The sequence below is a fragment of the Megalobrama amblycephala genome, linkage group LG13 (genome assembly GCF_018812025.1).
Source record: "Megalobrama amblycephala isolate DHTTF-2021 linkage group LG13, ASM1881202v1, whole genome shotgun sequence".
NCBI lineage: Eukaryota > Metazoa > Chordata > Actinopteri > Cypriniformes > Xenocyprididae > Megalobrama > Megalobrama amblycephala.
In genome coordinates, this window is record NC_063056.1 from 8,866,561 (window position 1) to 8,891,016 (window position 24,456).

A 24,456-nucleotide genomic window follows, 5' to 3' on the forward strand; every position below is an offset into this window, starting at 1 on the left:
GCATATTTGAACCCTTTCCAGCAGTGACTGTATGATTTTGAGATCCGTCTTTTCACACTTAAGACAACTGAGGGACTCAAACACAACTATTAAAAAAGGTTCAAACATTCACTGATGCTCCAGAAGGAAACACGATGCATTAAGAGTTGGGGAACTTTTGAACAGGATGAAGAGGTCCAAATTTTTCTTATTTTATTGAAATATCATTGCTTTTCATTTAGTACTGCCCTTAAGAAGCAACATAAGACACTTAAATGTTTGCCAGAAGACAAATTAAGTACAATTTACCTTGATCTTCAAATTCCAAAAGTTTTCACCCCCCAACTCTTAATGCATCGTGTTTCCTTCTGGAGCATCAGTGAATGTTTGAACCATTTTTAATAGTTGTGTTTGAGTCCCTCAGTTGTCCTCAGTGTGAAAAGATGGATCTCAAAATCATACAGTCACTGCTGGAAAGGGTTCAAATACGCAAACGATGCTGGAAAACTGAAGAATCTGCAGGACCTGGAGATTTTTTCTGAAGAACAGAGTTCAGTTTAACTGCTCAGAACAAACAAGAGACTCATGAAGAACCATCACAAAAACAGTCGTAGATCATCCAGGTAACCACACACAGTATTAAGAATCAAGGGTTCCCAAACTTTTGAATGGGATCATTTTAATAAATTCAGCTTTTTTTTTGTCTTGTGGACTATATATAATCATATTTTTTTTGTAAAATATCTTACTCAGGACAGTACTAAATACAAAATAACATGCATTTTGTATGATCTCTCTTATTTTGATATAATTATTCACATTTTCACAGATTCTGCAAGGGGTTCCCAAACTTTTGATCCCCACTGTAGTGGCAAATTGAGTGATGTCTGACCTCATTATTGAGGACACAATAGACCAGGAAGATGAAGGTTCCCTGCTGGGAGTTCAAGATCAGGAAGAGGATCTCCAGCTCCTTCCTGCCATTAGTGAAGAAACCCAGAATCCAGGAACAACCAAGAACCACAAACTGAGCCAGTGTTTTAAATGTCATAGTCCTGCAGAGAAACAGAGAGAGTTAATGTGTCTTTATTGACTGCATATATTTTTGAATGGAGTGATCAAATCATAATGTTTGTTACTTGGTTTGTTTCATCTGTGAAACTTCAGCGTTCAGATTTTTGAGAGTTGAGTTCAGTTTGATGATGATGTTGATGAAGAGAATCATGTTTAACTGAAAAGTGGAAAAAGTAGAAATTATCTTGTTATCCCATTAATATGAATTAAAATCATGAGAAATAAGAAATGTACTTACTGCTAGTATGACACAAACAGGACCCAGAAAACTCCAGATGAAACCTTTATCCATTTTAATCCAGCAGCTGTTTGGAGGAAAATACAATATAAGAACTAGATGAGTTTGTCAAAAAAATACTATTTGACTTTTTAATATTTTTATTCTTGTATGTGTTTATACAGATTGTGTAAAAATGTACTTTTATCAGATATAAGAAATGTCACAAAAGCCCCAAGCTGATTTATTTCATTTTAATCAAATTTATTTTAAACAAAAACTGCCTGAAAAAAAACTGACTTTTCACTGCCGTAGCCTTCAGGAAGCAGCCCGACAGACACGGCCACCACAACCAGAGCAACCGTATATCCAATCACACACAGGAATCCACTGCTTAGCACCTCCCTCTTTTTGGAGCTGATCTGTGATAGGTTCTTCACGCAGATGAAGAGCAGCACAGCTTCAATGAACATCCACACAAAGCCGGAGAGAAAGAGGAAGTGCAGCACACCTGATATCACGGCACACAACACCTGGAGATCATGAGAGACAGTTATGATGATTCTCAGTGAGGTTGTGCTGAGCTGTAGGGCTCCATCATTCTCACCTGCTGAGGGCGTATGAGGTCCAGGAACTGTTGTGTGAGCAGGAACAGAAGGTGAGCCAACAGAAGACTGATGCAGATGTTGACTCGAGCCACATTATTCACTCCAGGACTCCACTGACAAAGGGCAAAGGTCAACAGGGCCAAACTGAAGAACACCAGCCCCACGATCACACACACCAAATTCAACAGATCCAGCTGTGAGTCGCTCTGAGAAAACAAGTCAGAGTACATGAGTGCCAAATCTGTGCTGTTCTTCAATGGTCACTATGTAAATGTTCTCGTACCTCTGGTGGTCTGCTGGTTTGCATGATGAGAGCGAATGTCGACAGATGAACACAGGAACACACAGTGTAGTTGCTGTTGGTCTCTAAAACAGAACAACCATCTACAATCCATTCGCTGATATTCCAGTACACACAAGACAGAGAACCGTTGAGGTCAAACTCCTGGAAGATGAAGAAAGAACATGCAGAAAATATTACAAGACTGAATATTCGATGTTTTCAGATGTTCATCAGTTCTCAGGTTGGTCAAAAACTCATTTCAGTCTCACTCTGATGTGTTTGAGGGTGAAGTTGACTGGTTTGGTAAGTTTAGTGTTGTTGGTTTTGGGAAGAGTAGCTGAGATCACAGTGGACATCATGGTTTTAACCGTATCATTTGATGTGTTGAAGAAGTCGGGCTTCAGTAGATTCTCCATTGTGTTGTAACCCATGAAAGCCACAGCAGCTGATCCTGTGTGACAGAAACAGAAGTTTACATGCAATACCATGCTAAAACAACAACAATAATAATAATAAAAAATAATAAAAAAATATTATTTTTTACAGAGAATCATTAATTCTACAGAGACATTTCACATACCTTTATTGTTCTTGGCAATCCCAATGAGATCAATGTCCACAGAAGAGTTTGTCGTGTCAAGTCGAGGGATTTTATTTAAGGCGACACTTGGTCCAACCATGAAGACTTCAACCTCTGATTAAAAACAAACAAGCAGTTGTGCGCTATATTAATTTATTTACAATATTTAACTTTTTTTTTTTTTTTTTTTAAATGAAAGTACAATTCAATCATTCAATTTGCACAAAAGACAAACAAATAAAATGTCTATTCACTATTGTTGGGTTTTCATCTCTGATGTAATTTTGAACCCTTTAGGTTTGCTTTCATTTAATCCGCAAACTGAATAAATGTAAATCTAAACACTATTAACTGTCATTAGGAGGTCAAAGGTTAGATCTTACAGCACAGTAAATTCCCTGTCCTAAATCAACACCGCTCTGTTTTCATATTGGAACCAACAGCAGGGTGTTAAAAGTAACACAGAAGCAGTGTTAGAGTTATTTAGATACTTAAAGGGTTCTCCCAAAAATGATTTTTTTTTTTGTCATCAAGTACACACTCTCATGTAATTCCAAACACCTTTGTTTATCTTATGTTATTTTTGATGAAATCCAAGAGTTTTTTTTATCCCCAACAGAAAGCAACGTAATTACTGTCATTCAAGGTCCAGAAAAGTACTAAAGATATTGTTAAAACAGTCAACATAACTACAGTCTTAAAGTCCCCCTGTAGTCAATTATTTTATCCCTTAAAACTCATCTTTGATCACAAAAATGACATATTTAAAAAAAAAAAAAAAAAAAAAAAATCAAGTGAAAAAAAATTCTTCATGTCTTAAAATAGCTTGAATGTAACTCTACACCCTTGCCTCATTTAATATACACGGATCAATGAATATGCAAATTAGCTCTGCCTCCACTCGCTCACACCAGCTCGGAGAGTCTACTGTTGCTGTAGTGATGAGCAATTTGTTGTTTGTGTTGTGGGTATTTAAGAAAAAAGCTTGCTTCGCTTCGTATATTCAGTTTAACAGCGGTGCAACTGAACTGCTCATATTTTCTGACGCTTCAATTGTGTTTTAAATTATGAATTGGTAAAATGCCTTTGCAAAACAGTCTGAATCTACTTGCATTTGTTTGGACAGCTCTCTCACTGAATCACCTGAAGTGATTTCTCAGTAAAGCAGACAGTATCGAGAGAACAAGTAGCCATTTTCCTCTGTGAACATGCACTAAATGGATGTTTGACAATTTTGTTGCTTTTTGGAGTTTTTCAGATTTAAAAAAAAAAAAAAAAAACATTCAGATGGAAGCCTGCTGGCACGTTGTTGTGATTGGTTACAAGGTAGTCTGTGACATCACAAACACCACCGATTTCAAACCGCGGGTTTTTTGTTTACTGCAGTTTCAAACATAAAATACTCAGCAATGGTGCTGACTTATGAATTTGCACATAGTTTGTCTCAAAGCATATTAAAAACACTACATAGGTATATAAACAACATTAAAAACTTGATTTTCACCACAGGGGGTCTTTAATGTTATGAAGCAACAAGACTCAGTATTGTATTCCAAAGAAAAACGAAGGTCTTATGGGTTTGGAATGACATGAGAGTACTTAATGACTTAAGTACTTAATTTCATTTTTGGGTGAACTAACCCTTTAAGTGATTAAGTGAGTGATGATTGTTTGATTATTGAAGACGCCTGATGATAATGAGCAAAATCACTGGTGATTTTGATGCAAAGTATATTGCACCTGAAAGAACCATTTACTGGATCATCAAGAACTTCAAGGTGAGAAATTCAACTGCAATGAAGATGGCTTCAGAACAACCCAGAATGTCCAGCAAGTGCCAAGACTGTCACCTCCTGAAGCAGGGATGGCTAATGTTGTTCCTGGAGAGCCACAGTCCTGCAGAAATTAGCTTCAACCCTAATCAAAAACACCTAAACAAGCTAATCAAGGTCTGAAGGGTTGCTAGAAAGCTATAGGCAGGTGAGTTTTTATCAAGGTTGGAGCTAAACTCTGCAGGACTGAGGCTCTCCAGGACCAAACTTCGCCACCCCTGTCCTGAAGAGTCACTAATGAATCATGTGCAGAGCTGCTCAATATTGGCAGCAGGTGTGTCTGAGAGCATCTGTACACACAGTCTCATTTAGAGCACAATCTCTGACTGTATGGGTGATGTGTTAATTTTATCTTATTGATTATGACAGACCTGAGCTTCTTCAACTGAAGGATTTTTAAAAGTTGCTTTGCTCAAAAAAAATCAATCAGACACACAGAAATTAAGAATCAGCGTATGAATTAACAATGGTGACAATAAAAAAAGCTTCATGTTGCTGTGCATTCTGGGTGCACCAATCAAAACTCATCCATGGCTCCCATCATGAATTGTGCCATGAATAAATGATGAGCTTAACTGTCTTAGTAATTTCTTTTATTACTATTTTCTTTTATTTTTTATGTTTTTGATGTGACTTTTTAGTAGCTTGCTTTGTGATGTTCTTTGTTTACCTGAATATGCGGTTTGATTGTTACCTTTGTTAAGATGCATACGCTAATTCTTGATGTCTGTGTGTGTCTAAATTATGAAGTAGTTCAAACCTTTATATGCAGAGTCTAATACTGTAAAGTTACAGAATTGCTATATTTAATAACACAAAGATTAAATATCAACCATATAATCAGATATCAAACTCTATGAGATCAGAGAATCAGGTCACTCTATGGTAATTATGTCACTATCAAAACATAACCAACACCTGATCACTTTTTCTCTGGGTTTTCTTTGTCACAATAAACGTCTTTAAAAGCAGCCAGAAAAATAAAAAAGTATAATGTTAAAAAGTCAAGGGTCAAGAGCCCAACTAAAGCAAACACTAATCACCATAATGGCAACTTAAAATTGTGTGACTTTTCTTTCATTGATTCTGCTTGTTAACAGCAGGTGTTCATCAATAATGCTCATACATAACTCAGTCAATGACTTTATCTCATTAACTTTAACACTGCTTCAGTGTTACTTTAACACACTTGAGTGTGGACTCAGAGCAGAGTTAATTTAACACTGGGGTCTTTGATATGTAGAAGCTTCCTTACAAGTGTTTTGGAGCCGGGTTGGATTTAAACTCTGCAGGACGTTGGCCCTCCAGGAGCAGGATTGGGTACCCCTGCCAATAAGACTTTAGTTCTTCTTTGGAACACAAATTAAGATATTTTTGATGAAATCTGAGAACTTTCTGATCTCCCATAGATAGCAACGTAATTACCATCATTCGAGGCCCAGAAAGATAAAGACATCGTTAGAATAGTTCATGTGACTACAGTGGTTTAACCTTAATGTTATGAAGCGACGAGAATACTTTGTGCGCAAAAAGTAAAGACTTTATTCAACAATTTCTTCTCTTCTGTGACAGTCTCTGACATTGTTCATGTGAACACCACGACACATTTGTGTGATGCTGACGTAGAACCCCAAACCACTGCACTGTATTTACAATGTGTGGTAGTTGCTTTCTATGAAAGTAAGCTCTCGGATTTCATCAAAAAAAAAAAAAAAAAAAAAAAAAAAAATTTATTTGTGTTCCAAAGATGAATAAAGGTCTTACAGGTTTGGAACAACATGAAGGTAAGTAATTAATGACAGAATTGGGGAATTTACTGTAAATTTACTTTGAGTATTACTCTAGTGATTCAGTTCCCAACTGGTTTTGCTTCCAAATCCAAATTTCCTTAAAATCAAACATTTATGGTTTTTCAGGATGAGTGATTTTCAGGACACCTGTCCATCTGACATCTGTGTAATTTGACGAGCTTCTACCAAATGATGAATGAATTTGTCTGCTCTCTTTCAAAACATTTGTAACTCTTCATATTTACATAGTTACTGAAGCTGTAGCATTAATCATTGTTGCTGTCTGTCACCCGTGATCCTCTGCTGCTCTCTAGACTAAACCCAGATAGCAAGCATCCATAGAAATAATGTTAAATCAATGTTAATGTGTCAGTGTTAACTGCATTGAATCGACATCACTTTTGCACCCGCAATTAATGTTGAAATGTTATAAAAAAAAAAAAAAAAAAAAAAAATAAATCAATGGTAATGAATCAATCAATGAATCAATGTTTCAATATGATGTTGGTTCAACATCATTCTTGCACTCTCAGAAAATGAAACAACAACTACAACTGACTTAAAGCCACACAGCTGGAAATCAACTGCAAATAAAATAATTTGGTGTCCATTATTTGCAGTTGATGTCAGGCTGTATGTATTTAAAAAACAGAATATCTGAATGGTTCACTTAATGAATGGCTTAATGAATCAATAAAGCCATTTACCACTGGCAGTTTTAGCTTCTTATTTAGAGTATAATTTTATATATATAAAAAAAAAAAAAAAATAAAAAAATTACATTTTGATATAGTAATAAAAAAAAGTTATATTTCACCCAAAAATAAAAATGATCAGTCATCATTTACTCACCCTCATGTTCCAAAAGAGTATGTGTAATAAATTCTATGTTGAATCAAATAAAATGTTTCTTGTTGAAGCCACTTTTTTGTAATGTCTATTTGATGCTTCACACATAATGATCTTTTGAGAGTAATTTCTCAGCAAAATTTGATTTGCAATTAATTTGAGATTAATTAGATTAAAAATCTGAATTGCTTGACAGCCCTACCAAAAACTGTTTCTGCACTTACCAACAGCAGCAAGAGCCAAACTGACATTGTCACTTGTGTCTGTCGGCTTCACCAACGTAGAGATGAGTTTCTCACTGGTTTTTAACACACGGTTTCCATAGGAGGCGAGTTCAGCTGGGCTGACTGATGATGATGACGAGTCTAAAATCTTCTCTGAAGCATTGAAGGCCATAGTCAAAATGTTCGTCACAGTCTAGTTTATTGATCAGATAAATAGACTCACAGTAAATGTCAACAGAGCCAACACAGTCAACACTGTTTTGTCAACCATCTATTATCTACAGTATGTAACTGACAAATATGATTTGATCAAGACTTACAGTCACAGAGAGCACTTGAGATGATGTAATGTTCTCAATCTGCTCAAGTAGATTTTGGAAACAGTTCTGACTCTGAAATCACAATTGTGAAAGCTGTATTTGTTGACTTTGATCATGTTTTTCAAGATTAACAGGTAACCAAACATGTATTTTTACTGTACTGAAGAACGCTGTGAAGATCCTTCAGTGATGTTAGTACAGACACACAACACACATCTATCAACAATAAATAGACAAGCACATTCATATTTCACATAACAGTTATCTAAAATTCACATTTAATTGTACTGCTCTTTGGACTAATTAGCTTTAACTTGAGCAAAAAAGAAAAAAAATCACCATTTCCATTCCATGTGTTCTAGAGAGCAAAATTGCCAGTTCCTGAAAAACTGGCAGAAAACACCAGTAATAAAAATTGAAGCTGCTGCAACCAGACATGAAACGCAATAATAAACATCATGTCATCTTTTGTTTAGATGCCTGATGTTCATGATTACGTGTAACAGGTCTGGTACCAAATCATTTTGACAGGAATTTCAGAATAACTAAAACCAAATTTTAGATGGTGTGTGATGAAACTGTTTAGTTCAGTAATCACATAATCTTATGCAATATCCCAAAATGTGCATAAGATACATGGATGGAAACATGGCTATTGATAAGAGCTGTGAGTCTAACTCTAAAACTTAATTTCATAGACTCAACTTACAGTGCATCCTTCCTGCAGTGTTATATTTATACCTGCAATGACAGAAATCAGCATGAAGACAATCTGCAAATGAAAGTTCAGCAGGGTCAGACAAAACTTTGGAAAATAATCTCATAAAGCCCTCGTATCCATTTTTATTACTTTGAACTTAGTCCAGAGTGAAAGTCAGTGTCTCACTTTAAGGCTGTTATGATGTTGCTCCATTAGGATCAAAACTCATGTTACCAGCCCATAAAACAGTAAGAAATCAATATTAAACAATATTAAAAGATTAGCAGCAGTCAGAATTAAAGAAAGCAATGATCAAAAATAAAATGATGGATGCGACCATAAATGTGGGAATGAAGAGAAGTTGCCTTTTTCCCATATATGGACATCAAATCTAAATCTATCTCATCTCAGTCTATTAAAAAGAAAAATGTCAAAAGAAAAAAAAAAAATCTCCCTTATATACAGTAGCTTGTGTGCAGACATGTAAATTGTATACAATGATCTGCAACTGCACATTTTACACACTCAATCCTTATCTTTATCTAGAGACACAAACACACTCATGTTCAATTCTACAGATCCTCAAACATTCAGCCAAAACACAATCCAACAGAGGAAACTACATTACCAGCTGATGTCGTCTCTGGTGTGACTGTTGGAAAGGTTGCACTGATGTTAGTAACATCTGAAAAAAAAGAAAGATGAATATCAATGAATTGACAAATGCAAATAAATTAAATGTAAATATATTTACCAATACAGTAAGGCTCTAGCACAGTGGTTCTCAACTCCAGTCCTCAGAACACACTGCTCTGCACATTTTGTATGTCTCTCTTATCTGACACACTCAGTTCAGTTCATGGAGTCTCTCCTAACAAGCTGATGATCTGAATCAGGTGCGTTAAATAAGGGATACATACAAAATGTGCAGAGCAGTGGTTCCCGAGGACTGGAGTTGAAAAACACTGCTCTAGCAAATCTACTACAATAAATTAGAATTGTTTGTGTGTTATCAGCTTGAGCACACTGTGTTTGTCTATTCATGTGACTTAGATGAAGATCAGATCACATTTTATGGCAAATTACTGCAGAAAACCAATTAATTCCAAGGGGTTCACATATTGGAGTCAGAAAAAACATTGTTCTCTCATATTAGTAGTCATGTGAAACAGAAAGCCATGGCTGGACAGTTTGACCCTGGTTTGCTAAAAATTGTAAACAACAATGGGAATATACTTCAGAGATCCTTAGAGGTTTTACTCATAATAATTTCTACACAGTTAAATCGACTCTGCTCAGAGAGTTCCCTATCTAGTTAAAGTAACACTGAAGCAGAGTTAAAGTTAATGAGATAATTAAGCGATTAATTAAGTGATGATTGAGCATTAGTGATGAACACCTGCTGTTAACAATCATTAAAGAAAAGAGAAACATAAGAACTACACCTGACTTCAGCCACAGCCTTAGATGAAATCAACTGAAGATAAAAGGCATCGAATCTCTCAAGACCTGATTAAACATCTCCACAAACAGCATTACCAGCTTCATTTATTGCTAACCAGACTGACTTTTTCACATGTCTACAGAAGTCCTTATTGAGAATTTGTTTATTGCAAATCAGCAGAGGTGGGTAGTAACGAAGTAAATTTACATGAGTGGTTTTTTTTTGTTTTGTTTTTTTTGAAAATTTGTACTTTTTAGAGTAGATTTACATGTGGGTACTTTTACTTTAACTTGAATACATTTGTAATGAAAAATCTGTACTTTTACTTCGCTACGTTTGGCGACGTTCCTCGTTACTTTATTGTAATGCAATACTGTAAGAAATGCATAGTTTATTCCAAGCACGCTGTCTCTTTTTTCATGAATGATGCCCCATTCACAAATGAATCACTCTTCTGAGTCGATTCTGTTCAAAGACTTGATCAAACAGGTTGGCAAAGCTGACTTTTGAATGATTTGTTCAGTTCCCGCACGCACTGAATCGTCTGAAGTGGTTTCTCATTCGGAGCGTTGGATGAAATGGCAGTGGATCTACAGTCAATTAAAAGCAAATCTGCAAATGCATCCTATTGTTTTCCAGCGATGAATATCTTTATTAGTTAAACTGCGTATGCTGTCTGTGAACAATTCCACAGGTATCGATTTCATTTGATTTCAATACATACAGCCAATAGCCTACATTTCACAACCAAGCAGATTATTACGCCACGATAACAAAGTATGTAGCATTTCTTTACCGTTTTTATGGACTTAATTTATACATTAAATAAACTACCATTGTTCAGAGATTATGAAATGAACACCAGCGGTTGCGCAATGGCGGCGCCGGCGACCTGTCCGTCTTGAAAATGAACGCCTTTGCGTTGACACAATTAACCAGTTTACACGCGCCTGCAGAAATGTAAATTTGATTACATTTTGGAGAACAGACAGAAGAAGATCCGTCAATGTGCATTTGATCATTGTTTGTGTTCAGATGTTCAGCGGTTATGAGCGCGAGCACATCGAGTTTCTCTCTTCTTTCAAATGTAGCTGTATACGTTATTATTATAAAAAGCAAAGGACGTGCAGTGGTATTTGGGCAACAGATGCCAGAAATAATGCTTGTCTCTTCTGTGTTTGTTGCAAAGATATCTAATTATGATAATAATTTAAATATCTATATAAATAATAACATGCTATTGTATTGTGGTGTGTGTGTGTGTGTGTGTATATATATATATATATATATATATAAAACAGTTCTGTCTGGTTCTCGAATCTGATTGGCTGATAGCCGTGCGATATTTCAGTGATAACAGCACTCCTACCGTTTTACGTTTGTATCACTCGGATCCGCCTGAAGCGACCGTCGTGGCGGCTGATCAAATCCACCATCATTTTTGCTAATACTATTTGTTATACCAAGAACTGTTGTTTTAATAGTTTTTTTAGATGAGAATGTAGTTTTTTAGACCTGAAATACGTTACTCATATTTAATAATAGCGCCTAATTTGTTTTGACGTTTTCGGAGATGCGAGCTCCAGGGCTTCAGTGGCCGTTCAGTGCTCGTGTACCCGCCGAGAACAGCTTCATCTCGGCCAGTGCTTCGGGGATTTGCCGCTGGCTCTTACAGTGGTTAAACATGAGACATAACTCATTTTGAGTACATTAAACAGGCAATCTTTGGTCTTATTAATCTATTATTTGTTCCAGAGAAAGTCGAATTGTGCTATGTTTAATTTGATAATAATTAAGTTACCTTATCCTTTATATAGCATAGCATATTGGCTACAACTAGACGGGACATATCAGACGAAGACTCTTCTCTGCTTCCTCTTCTTGCTCCCTTTAAATACATACCCTTTATAGACAGTGTTTTTTGAGTAAAGAAAATGCTTTATAATTTTTTTTTCTTTTTTCAAACATCAGATCTTTATTTACCTTTGCATTGCATAGACGAGATGACCAAACATGCACTTTATTCACGAGGATTTATGAGGTTTGACTGACAGTTTGAGGATCCAATGGAGTTACGGGGTTTTGTCACAAGCACTGTTGCCAACTATTTTCAATGGAAAGTAGCTAAAGCCTGCCCAAAAAGTTGCTAAATGTAGCTAGATGACGTCATACGTAAATTAGCATATTCGTGACGTCATCACGTCGGTTGCATTCTGCCTGCCTAATGTGTTCTCTCTCCTAATCCGTGCTCACATACTGTATTTTAATACAATATAATATAATATAGCCGAATGTCAAATAAAGCTGTTCTCATTTCCTATATATATATATATATAGCCTATATAAATGTTTATTTTTCTGTCCGGCAACAGAACGAGTATGATATAATGAATGACATTCTTATTTATTTGTAAATTACATGAATTCAGAGAGTTCGGAAACTGGATGAACTAAAGTTCTGTCATAGTGAGTAATATAAGTGATAAGCACACGAGAAAAAATGGAAATAAAAACCAAACTAAGTTATTTAAATATAAAACAAAGGAGAATCAGAAATAGTGTTTGGTCTGTGCAACACTGTGTGCTCATGTGTAACTCGCTCATTCACGTCTGTCAGATACCGTGCACTCGTGCTGCTGCTCCTCTCAGCCATTCAATGAACTGTCATTAGTAAATTAATACATTAGTAAACATTGATCAGATTATATGCAATCATTAAAACAATTTTAATGTAGGAGTGGACAGTCAAAATTGGGATAATATTTTAATAGAAAGAACACAACCATTTACTGTAATTCTACCATTTCAATACCGTTTTACATTTTCAGCAATGGTTACAGCTATAATTATACAATATAAAAATGAATACATTACATAAACGATAGTCTACATAGGCCTAATTAACATCTCTAGTGGCATATATATATATATATATATATATATATATATATATATATATATATATATATATATATATATATATATATATATATATATATATATATATATATATATAATGTATACATATCAAACTATTTTTCAGTAGATTGAGAAAAAATAAATGAAGAAGAAATAGATTGTGGTACATAATTTTCTATTTATTAAAGCACAGACACAAAAAAAAAAAAAAAAAAAAAAAAAAAAAAAAGGCATTGACAAATTGGCTGAAACTGACCCAAACTGAATCCCAGCATAAATGGCCTATAAACAGGAAGTTAAGAAAAAGGAAAATAGCACTTGCTTTAACATGAAAAAAAAAGTTAATTTGTTCAATTAAATTCTCATTATTCATTTACCCTGATGCACAACTGCCTTTCTTCAGCAGAACACATATATTTTTAGAAAGAAATTTGAATTCTGTAGATGCATACCATGAAAATAAAAGACTGCAATCATTTGGAAAGTCCAAAATTAATGCATGCACAACCTGATCAATTAATGTCTTATAGCAAAACAATAGGTGTATAACAAAACAAACAAAAAAACAAATAAAGCTTTAGAAGTTCTTCCTGTCTGCACTCAATTCATTATGTAGCGGTGTAACAAATTCATGTGAAAAGAAAGTGATGCTTTGATGGCAATAGAAGAATGAACTTCACATGAGTTTCAAACCGAATTTCAAACAGTATCAGAGCCCTGGTCAGAAACACTAGTTTAAAGGTGATAATGTTTTACTAATTGATTTGTTCTTGCATATAAATCACAATGGTGGAACCCATTTTCTTGCATTATATATGCATATACAGAACTTGAATTTCCTGCAGATTAAAAAAATGCATTTGTGTTCTGATAAAGAAAGTCATGTACACCGAGAGAATCTTAATTTTTCATAAACAATAAGAATCTTCATTTTTGAAAATATACTGCTTTATATTTTAATGATTATGATAACAGTTTTAAGAGGAAAAAACAATGTTAAAGAAAAGTGTAAATTGCACAGTCCAATGAGAAGAACTAGTTTGTTAATAAACCTTAATAAGAGACCACTAAAAAAAAAGCCAACATGTTATACCAACTTTGAAAAACTTTTTTCCCCTTTATGTTAGTAAATATATAGCACATGACAACAGAGTTATCATTAACACTGCACATGGTTGTGTTGTTTCTATTAAACTTTTATCCCAGTTTTGAAAGTGTAATATTGGTCCCCAAACTCCACTCCTACATTAGAATTGTTTTAAATGACTGCATATATAATCTAATCAATGTTTACAAATGTACTAATGCTCAGTCTCTCTTGCGCAGGTTCGCTCGCTCTCGGACAACTCGATCTCTCTCGTGCGCGCATTCGGTCTCTCTCACGCAGGTTCGCTCATCTTAATTCTTCTGCCACTGGTGCAATGATCTGATTGGATGCGCGAGTCATCGTTTTTATTAAAAATCGCGAAAAAAAAAAATTAAATCGTCTTAAGATTTAAATTCGAATTAATTGAAAAAAAAAAACACAAAAAAAAAAAAAACCACCCAGCCCTACAATCTAGATTAGACTCTGATGAGATCAGTGAATCAGGCCATTAGATGATGAACATTAATAATTAGCCAACCTCATCTGATCACGCTTTCTTTCAGCTTGTTTTGCCACAACAAATGTGTTTTAGACATGGTTACAGCAGCCAAAGAAAAACTAATTTTCACAATTCAAGGGTCACTGATCTCCATCATGGTAACATCAAATGAAACAATAAAACATCTAAACCTCTGTTAGTTCTCAATAAGAACTTCTGCAGACGTATGACAGAAATAAAGTCAGTCTGGTTAGTAATAAGTGAAACTGGTAATGCTGTTTGTGGAATTGTTTAATCAGATCTTTAAAAATTTAATGTTATTTTCAGCTGATTTCATCTTTTTCTGTTCTTGTTTCTCTTTCCTTCAGTGATTCTGCTTGTTAACAGCAGGTGTTCATCAATGTTTGAATTCATACACGTGTTTTCATTCACTCTTTCAAGTGGACTATATTAGTGAACTAATTTAGGGAATAATGATTGAGGGTACAGGGTGTGATTTGGAACAGCCTCTGAGTGTCAATTTTGAGTGCTGTTATTTCACAGTATATTGCTGTAGGCTACTTTCTCAAAAACGTTGAATATTACCCAGAATACATTGTTTTCTACGGTATATTACTGTTTTAATGGAAAACAGCATGTTGCTGTCGAAATTTGGCCATTTTTTTTACAGCAATTTTTTACAGTGTGGCAAGAAACTATTGTTGGTGAAAATAATCTATTAATAATGAAGAACGACATTTGGTCAGTGATGAGATTAATGAATAATGCTACTTTATGAAGATGAAAATTATATCACCTGATCGTCTTTGTTTCTGTTAAAAGAGGGGCCTTTCCTCATGATATTACACTTTTATATGTCTGTGTGGTGTTTTAATAAACATGCTTTAATAAGCGTCTTTGGTGTTTCCATGGTTTCTACAAAATAAAACCGGAAACCGAGGGTAACGCGGGTACATTTGGGATATTGTAAGTACTCAAGTGTACAAAATATATAACACTGGCCTACTGGTTTTTGGATATTTTACTGCAAAAATAATACATATTGTACCTTTAAGCAGAGCGGTTAAGCTAAAGGGGATTGAAAGATTAATAATCAGTAAATCCTGACAAAAAGATATTTACTAAATGTTATATACATTATATTTAATCTGCAACAGTAATGTGAACTTTTATAACGATGCGTTTGGTCATTAACTTTTAAATCATTATGCAAAGATGAAGAGAGTTCTCTGCATGAAAGTCCCATGACTGGCAGATCAATGTGCGACTACATTTCTCTCCGAAACGGTAGGAAATTAAATTTAATTGAATGTGGAGAATTTTAACTGTGACAAGATGATTGACAGGGTAGTTTAAACAGTTGCAGGTTGTGTAACTAAGCGACAGAATGTCCGTTAAAGACGCAATTATGATGAAGTAGTATGTCCCAAAGCTTGCATACTCTTCTGCTACACACTCAAAAGTGTGTAGCCTACTTTTTCTTTACAAAAACAGTACATACTTTTAGGACGTAGTATAAGTAGGCAAATTGGGACACAGCAATAGTTTAACTTTATAATAGTTTCTATTATATATATATATATATATATATATATATATATATATATATATATATATATATATACACTATTATAAATATAATAGTCTCTTTCTTTTAAATAATCAAAAAAAAAAAAAAAAAAAAAAAAAACATTTAAAACTAAAAGAGAAGTCACAAAATTAATTGAATAAACAACAAACTTTCTGACCAAAACAAGTGAGCTGTATTTTCCACTGAGGAGTTAACAGAAAAAGAGTTATTTACATCAGTGTCTGATTTATATCTCTTAAGAACACTTTGGTTGGACAAAATCTCATTTAAACATGCACTTTCCTCGAGAAAGAGAGGGAGGCATGCCCACATTATCAGGAGATTACAACAGGATTATTGGTGCCCCTCTGCCCACCCTCAAGGACCTGTACTCCTCCAGAGTGAGGAAGAGGGCAGGTAAAATCATCACAGACTCCACTGACCCCGACCACCACCTGTTTGAACTGTTACTGTCCGGACGGCGCCTCAGATCACTGGGCACTAGAACATCTAGGCACAGCAATGGTTTCTTCCCACAGGCTGTTTCCCTCTTGAACAGTTAAATGCCTTTCAAGTGCAGTGTTCCACTGTTTAGTGCAGTATCTTCATAAATTAATTTAGTCCTATTTATTCATACAAAGTTCTGGCATGAAACTCTAATGGGCAGGCTAATAGGTCCTTTAACACAACCTGCTAATTATCGCATCATTTTCTATAGGTCACAGATGATTGGTTCTTGCTGTATTAGTAGCCAATGAGCTTGCGTGCTAATCTTTAAATACATGAGTTGGCATTGCTTAGCAGCGCGCTTCAGAAATCATCTAAGATAATTACATGGGTTCTTATACCACCGTTTTGCGTAGTCTGCTTCATCAATTCTATGTCATGTCAACAGTCTGTTTAATGCTTAGAGAGAATTACTAAGCATATTAGCAGCTAGCGCATGCATGTATAAGGATACAGAGACAAGCTCGCTGAACTTTAAATGGAACAGGTTGTGTTTAGTATTTATATTCTAATGAAGCTACAGCAAATATTTTGTACAGCAGCAGCAGCAACAGTATAGATAACAAATTCAGATAGCAATAAGCAAATATCATAGGTGAATATCAACAACATAGAACGCAGCAGACGTTTCGGTGCGTGCCGCGTGCAGGTCTAAAGTTACCTGAGCTGTTGAGTGAGATGAGTTTGTGTCGGCTAATGAGTTGATCATGCAATGTGATATATCATGATTAAAATGCAAACAATGTTTTCATCTTATTTACATACTAAGTACGTTAGCAGCTGTATTCTGATTTTATTGGGCATATATTTTTCATACTACAGGACGAACAGCGATTTTGCAAGGCCGGTAAGTCATTTATTAATGGATTTCACGTAAAATGATATTTATCATTTATGCTTAGAGTGTGCCAAGGCAGTTCCATGTATTCTTCAAACGAAGCGCCTCAGTTGATGCTTAATACATATTTGTGTCATAATTTGTATAGTATAATTTTATAAAACATTAGGTGTTTTCTATATGCAGTGTGTTGCAGCGGCAGGCAGTATGGCTGAATTATGGACACGCCTTGTTGATCTGAGCGGTGGCTGCATGTCTGTCAGAAATCTCTCTCTCTGCTTAAAATGCCGAGGTATTCATTAACAGGAGCGTAAATAGGAGACACTTTGCAGTGTGGTGGTCAGCCATTGACGTAACGGAACTTTTGAGTTCGCTACTGAGATAAGTGAACGTTCTACACGCTCTCGCGGACATACGTTTCATTTGTGTTATCTGTGAGGACCGACAGTCGGTTGCACGCTGAGAAGTGATGATAAAGCAGGAACACACCAAGCCGACAGTCGGCCAACTAAGTTTTCTCAGTGTGTTCTGCACCGTCGAGTCGTCGACTGAAGTTGGTCCTCGTCGGCTTTTTTTCAGCCAATTCGAAATGTTGAATTGGCATTGGAGCTCGTCGGTCCGTCAGGCCATCTGATCATTCTGATTGGCTGTTCAGATACTGCCACCTGCTGGTACGGAAAGGCATTTCATCTGGCGCAGAACTGACGTGATACTTGGCCGTCGGCTGTTTAGCGTTGGTTTGGGGCAACTTTGGACACAGATGCTGCCGACGTGAGCCAACCCCGCAGTCTGCCACTAATTCGTTGCCGTCGGCTTGGTGTGTTCTGGCCTTTATGGGATTCACTGTCAAATGCATAGACTGACATAACCATTGCATATGAGACAAAGATATAATAGTAATGCATTAGCATGCAACTCAGACAGATAGAATATTAATTCAAAATTTTAAGTTTCTATTAATCTCATTCATATTATGACATGTAAATCTAAATGTTCACAGTATTTCTCAACCTCAACAACTCTTCAAGGCTAAAGGCCCCGGTATACTTCAAACGAAATCGAAGAACAAACTGATGTGATGTCATTTCAAACAAAATCAGGCCAAAACGAAGTTCGTTTTGTGTTCTTTTTGGAAGTTCGAAATGGCTTGCCAAAGCGAACTTTCAGGAAAAGTTCGCTCCAGCTGCAAAAGACCTTCGTACTACCATTGGTCATGACGATAAAGTAATAGGAGGTGTGCGCTGAGGCTCCACCTTCACTCGCGTGGACCGCGTCTTTGACTCATTTCGTGTGTTTGAGTTTGTCGAGGTAAGATCTCTATGGGTGAAAACATGAACACGCTGGATAGCCGCTTTATAGTACAAAATGAAGTTGTGCTTGTAAAAAAAATGAGGCACTAACACTGTTTTTCATGTTTGATACTGTAAAGCTGCATGATTTTAAGCAATCTATTAAATAAAGTGCTATATGAAGATGTGATGTGACTGGAGAGCTCATTTGCAGAGCTCATGCTACTGCTAACATACCCATGTTGTTATGATCAGACGCTTTTCTTATGCTTTCTATAATAAATGGCATCAGATGTTCATTTACAGTATATCGCTGGTCACGCATTTCGAACTTCGTTTTACTCCTAAACGAAGAATGAAAAAGAACTTTGTTTGAAGTATACCGGGGCCTTAATGTTTCATGTACCTATGTGTTTCGGGCTGGGTCAGCTGATGCATGTTGGAGTCATGCCCATTAATTTCCGTTCATCCGAATGAGTTTACTTTAGGAGTATACCGGGTTTGACAATGACATTATCAAACGATGCTATATCATTGTACTATTATATTATACATTATACAGGTGGTCGTGGAGGGTTTCTTATCTCTATTAGCCTGCAACGTTTTACCATTGTTAAAGCCACACATAATGCACGTTCTAATTAGTATGTTTGAGCCTTTTGGCTCAGACACACATAGACATAGGCCACTAGAGCTAAGCCATTTGGCGTGGTAGCCCAGGCACACATAGTCTAGTAGGCCACTAGAGCCTTACAGCCCAGAATTACTTAATTGTGGCAAAAATGGGCCAGGCACACATAGACAGCATACACATGGTTCCTATGGCTCTTCGGAGCAGCAGCAGTACATATGTTTTGGCGGTAGATCTGCTGGGGGGGTGAGGGTGAATCATCATCTTGCCTTCTGCATAGATGGGGGATCTCTGACCTAAAATACACCAGGCTTGTTATGCCAGGCGCCAATCTAATGTTAAATTTCACTTTGGATTTATAATGTTTTTTATTGTAAAGTTTTGAAATGCCCCCCTTTATAATTTGGGTCTGGGTTACAGTCTGAGGTAAATTTATAGATCCTTTATATTTAGATAGATCGTTAGATTTATATAGATATTTTAGTTGTTTAGCTGGTCTCTTAAACAGGTAACTTTACAATAATATATTTCATATTTTCTAAACTTTAAATGTAGTAAAGTGTTTGTTAGACTCACACAACAGATGCAAGCCTGTGAAAGGTGTTTAAAACTTAAAATCTCTTTTACACTCTTGAAAACGGTTCACCAAAGGCTAAATTTCCATTCGGCAGAATTTTCTGCATACACTTTCACCGTGGAGGCCAGAACGAGCATTTGAAATGTTAGAGCCTCATGTTATATTTATAATAATTTTTGTTTTAATACTAATCATTGTATTTCAGGGCAGTTCGTGAAGACAGAGAAACATAAGAGATGTTGTGACAACATGGTCATGGACAGAAGTCAGTTCCAGGTCCACCTTCCACACCAGACTCTCTTTATATGGATGTCTGTCTACTATATTTTGTATTCTTTTCAGAATTAAGTGCAGATATTACTCAGGGACATGAACACTTGAATACTGCAAGAATAGAGAATTATATAAGAAATTAATGTTCACTGCACTTAACTTTAAAATACTTTTTTTTTTTTTTTTTTTTTTTTTTACAGTGCCTGCACTGCCACAACAAACACCAACAGGTTGAACACACCGATGCAACAAAACCAAATAAAGATGTTATTTGTGTTTTTGTGACAGTGTAAACTGACCATAATAACTGTATGTTGTTAAGTGTAACTTTAAGATTCGTTAAACTGCCTTTAATTTCTTCGCTATTATATATCTATTTATGAGTGCACGCGTTTGAAGCATAAGTTTCCCCACATTTGTTCTAAGTCCATAAACGGATAGTTCACCCAAAAATTTAATTGAGGTAAAATATAATTCACCTTTTTTTTTTTTTTTTTACAATTTACAATAACAGAACATGAATAATCATGAACTAATACCTGAATTAATAGTTACTTCAACATGAACTCATGATTAGTGAAGATATGAACTAATCATGAACTAATGAAGAGTGATCCTTAACTACGACAGGATTCATGCATGAAAACAGCAGCCTTAAGTACGCTTTAATACATGTTTGATAATTAATTAATTAATTAACATTTTAGGGTAAACTAAATAAACCAGGCTCCATAAGAGTAAACAAGAAGTACTCTGAATTTGAATTAAACATGTGATTCAATACTGTCATAATTTACACTGAAATATCATAATCTGCCATCTGCAGCTTTGTGACAAATAATTAGAATGGCACATGATTATTTAGACATTAATTACATAGATCCATTTAAACAAACGTGGAAAATAGACTAACTACCACAAATAAATTTAATTTGATCTAAACCGTTTTCTGATTGTTATAGTTCATTTATATTTAGTCATAGCTAAATAGTCATATTTCTTCTCGAAACTAAAGTATGTAGGGTTTGTTTCTGGTGGGACACTCATTAGTGGTACTCGAGGTGTTATTAACGGAATTTGTATTTTTGTCATTTAAATGTATACGCTTTGATTAGCATTAGCCTGTGGACGCCCGATTTTACATGTAAATGTGCCTTATGTGTGTCTTTACAGGTATGTTTATGGCTTGCTTTCAAGCCCATATATGTTTAATTATATAAATTAAAATAAAATACAAATACTTTTGTGTAAAGGAATAAGGTTGACACTCTTAGTGTTTATTCTTATATTAGTTAATGATTTGTAAGTGCATCATTGTGTCATGACTTTACTTGAGGGGGCACAATCATAATTAACTCATTAACTAACCATACTAACATCAACTAATAGCTTGCTAATGCATAATTATGTCATGACTTTACTTGAGGGGGCACATCATACTTAATTCACTGTTAACTACCAAATTCAGCTCATGATTTATCATTAACTAACTTACTATCAAATACACAACTAGTATTGAGCACAGTTAAGTGATGTTGTGTGGCTTTTCAAAAAGTCAGAGTCTGGCGGTACCGTATGATCACGGCCTCTGTCTGGATGGAGAGTGAACTTCTGAATCTGATCCCAGCAAATGTTCCCTGACCTTAGTTCATGTTTCCTGTTTGGCTATTTTTTTGGGAACTGATTCCTCAGGAACTGTTGTAAGTCACAGTAAGTTTAGTTTGATGGGAAAAAATGTCACAAAACATATTAAGACCTTTTAAGATAAATTATTAGTGTATTTAATATTTTATATTTTTTATAAGGAGGATCAGTGAAAATAATGACAAACTAATCCTGTGCTTTTTAGTAATGATTATAACGAAGCTGCTGATGTCAGTAGTTTAAATTCTGACAATAATTAATTGTTTAAATTTATTTCAAAGTCCAAATATTTCTTATTCCTTCAAATAAAGACTGTTTGATTTAGTTTACCCTAAATGTTAATTAATGCATTAATTATCAAACATGTATTAACATGTAGTTAAGGCTGCTGTTTTCATGCATGACTCCTGTCGTAGTTAAGGATCACTCTTCATTAGTTCATATCTTCTTCACTAATCATGAGTTCATGTTGAAGTAACTATTAATTCAGGTATTAGTTCATGATTATTCATGTACTGTTATTGTAAAGTGTTAATTTTCTGATGTTAGGCATACAATGTCTACCTGACCAATTTCATACTCTGAACTGAAGAAAATGGCATTAACCAATCAGAACACATGAAATCTCTTTAAATATAGACAGACATGGAAACACATACATCATGAATGTGTAGAAAGAGCTCACGTGAATATAATTACCTGCACAGTATGCTGAAGCACAGTGAATTGGTCTAACCAGCTCATAGACATAATAATTGCCTGGACAGGCTTTGACTTTAATGGGATAAGACCCCAAAAAGCAGCAGAAACTGCCAACATAACTGCAGACATCTCGAGTGACGACTCCATCCTCAACTGTTGGGTGTCCACCACTTATCCACAGTGAGTAATAAGTGCCACAGCTATACTGAGCAACACACGTGTCTGGGATATGTGCGCTCAGGCCGTTAATGAAGAGACGATACCAGCCGCTCCACGAGACATACTGGTCACACATGTTGTTATTTGTATTATTGATGGATCTCCATGGATCGTCCAGCACAGTGTAGTTGTAGCAGGGGTCTGCAGAGAGATAAACTTATGAAAACACCAATATGAAGTCATAATGACAATATAAATACAGTATGTTCACGAAATACAATTCCCAAAAGCATAACCTATGATATTAACAAAATTATTCCCAAATGCAAAATATGGTCACATTTTTTTTTTAATGATCTTACATTTCCTGCATTTGCAAATTGTCACATTCTTGTAAATCACCTTGAATTTATATTTATATTTAAATATTATATGAATATTTTGGGTTGTTCTGAGCCCAAAATAAAAGGATGAAAAAAACAAAACAAAAGATGTCCTAATCAGATGTGTTTCTGAATCTGGCCAATCATAACAGGCCTATGAACTCTATGACTAAAGAGTCACATGTCATCTGTACAGAGCGGATGAATCAGATGTCATTCCATCACAGCGGATGATCAACAGGATCTGCTCTAAATGAAGCAGAATTTCTATATTTTATAGATCTTTATAAATGAAAACACAATGAGGACTGTTTTTGTCAATGAAGTGTGTCATATTCAGAACTACTGTACAGTGAATGACAGCCAGCCACACCTGAGAACAATCTACAGGGTTCATACATTTCTATCAATACATTTCCATGACGTTTGAGGCGAATATTCATGACCTAACCCTCCATGAAATGTCTGTAAATACATGTAGAATAAGAATAAAAATACATGTTCAAATTTACCACAGCACATCTTAATTTAAAATTAATGTCAAGCTATGTGGTTTATTATAAAATAAACATTTATTTAAATAATGCTGACTAAGACAGATAAAATAATGTCTAACCCTGATAACTCAATGAGTTAACATAAATCAACTGGAGGCAACAATATGTTGCTACTGTATTTTTACGGTACTGGCAACCACAGCTTTACGTTCTTTACTGTTTTTATTTTATTTTATTTTATTTTATTTTATTTTATTTTATTTTATTTTATTTTATTTTATTTTATTTTATCTTTTACAAGGTATTATACTGGTACAGTAAATATTTTACACAAGCACAGATCTGTAAATACATTAGAAAACATTCAGAAAATAAACCAATAGAGACAAAGTGTGTTGCATTACCAGGTGAGATGGTCACTGGTGTGACAGTGGTAATGTTACCAGTGTCTGAAAGTTTGCATTAATAGTGTTTAATAAACAGACACAAATATCAATACAATAAATATATGACTGTAGAAAGAGCTCATGTGAATATAATTACCTGCACAGTATGCTGAATAGCAGAGAGTTGGTCTAACCAGCTCATAGACATAATAATTGCCTGGACAGGCTTTGACTTTAATGGGATAAGACCCGTAATAGCAGCAGAAACTGCCAGCATAACCACAGACATCTCGAGTGACGACTCCATCCTTAACTGTTGGGTGTCCACCACTTATCCACAGTGCGTAATCAGTGCCACATCTCTGCCGAGCAACACACGTGTCTGCGACATAAGCGCTCAGGCCGTTAATGAAGAGACGATACCAGCCGCTCCAGGATACAGAGGTGTCACACATGGTGTTATATGTATTACTGATGGATCTCCATGGATTGTCCAGCACAGTGTAGTTGTAGCAGGGGTCTGCAGAGAGATTAGCTGTTAATGAAAATATTTCAAGACATTAATGTTTCTGAAAAATGTGTTATTAATAAAATG

At 35.3% G+C, this 24,456-nt stretch overlaps 1 protein-coding gene across 2 annotated transcripts in view; it reads right to left on the reverse strand.

Annotated features, from left to right (window-relative positions):
- LOC125243897 (adhesion G protein-coupled receptor E3-like) overlaps positions 1 to 24,456 on the reverse strand; it is a 51,367-nt gene that overhangs the window by 2,559 nt on the left and 24,352 nt on the right. The window contains exons 4-18 of one of the 2 annotated variants that reach the window (XM_048153761.1): positions 24,019 to 24,381; positions 23,880 to 23,924; positions 22,434 to 22,796; positions 9,085 to 9,141; positions 8,466 to 8,497; positions 7,757 to 7,828; positions 7,437 to 7,629; positions 2,742 to 2,855; positions 2,431 to 2,612; positions 2,162 to 2,323; positions 1,878 to 2,084; positions 1,571 to 1,803; positions 1,292 to 1,358; positions 1,119 to 1,210; positions 872 to 1,034 (exon numbers count right to left, since the gene is read on the reverse strand). In XM_048153761.1, the coding sequence (XP_048009718.1) occupies positions 872 to 1,034; positions 1,119 to 1,210; positions 1,292 to 1,358; positions 1,571 to 1,803; positions 1,878 to 2,084; positions 2,162 to 2,323; positions 2,431 to 2,612; positions 2,742 to 2,855; positions 7,437 to 7,629; positions 7,757 to 7,828; positions 8,466 to 8,497; positions 9,085 to 9,141; positions 22,434 to 22,796; positions 23,880 to 23,924; positions 24,019 to 24,381 (2,345 nt within the window). The remainder of the gene's footprint in view (positions 1 to 871; positions 1,035 to 1,118; positions 1,211 to 1,291; positions 1,359 to 1,570; positions 1,804 to 1,877; positions 2,085 to 2,161; positions 2,324 to 2,430; positions 2,613 to 2,741; positions 2,856 to 7,436; positions 7,630 to 7,756; positions 7,829 to 8,465; positions 8,498 to 9,084; positions 9,142 to 22,433; positions 22,797 to 23,879; positions 23,925 to 24,018; positions 24,382 to 24,456) is intronic. The other variant, XM_048153762.1, reaches the window with a different exon arrangement.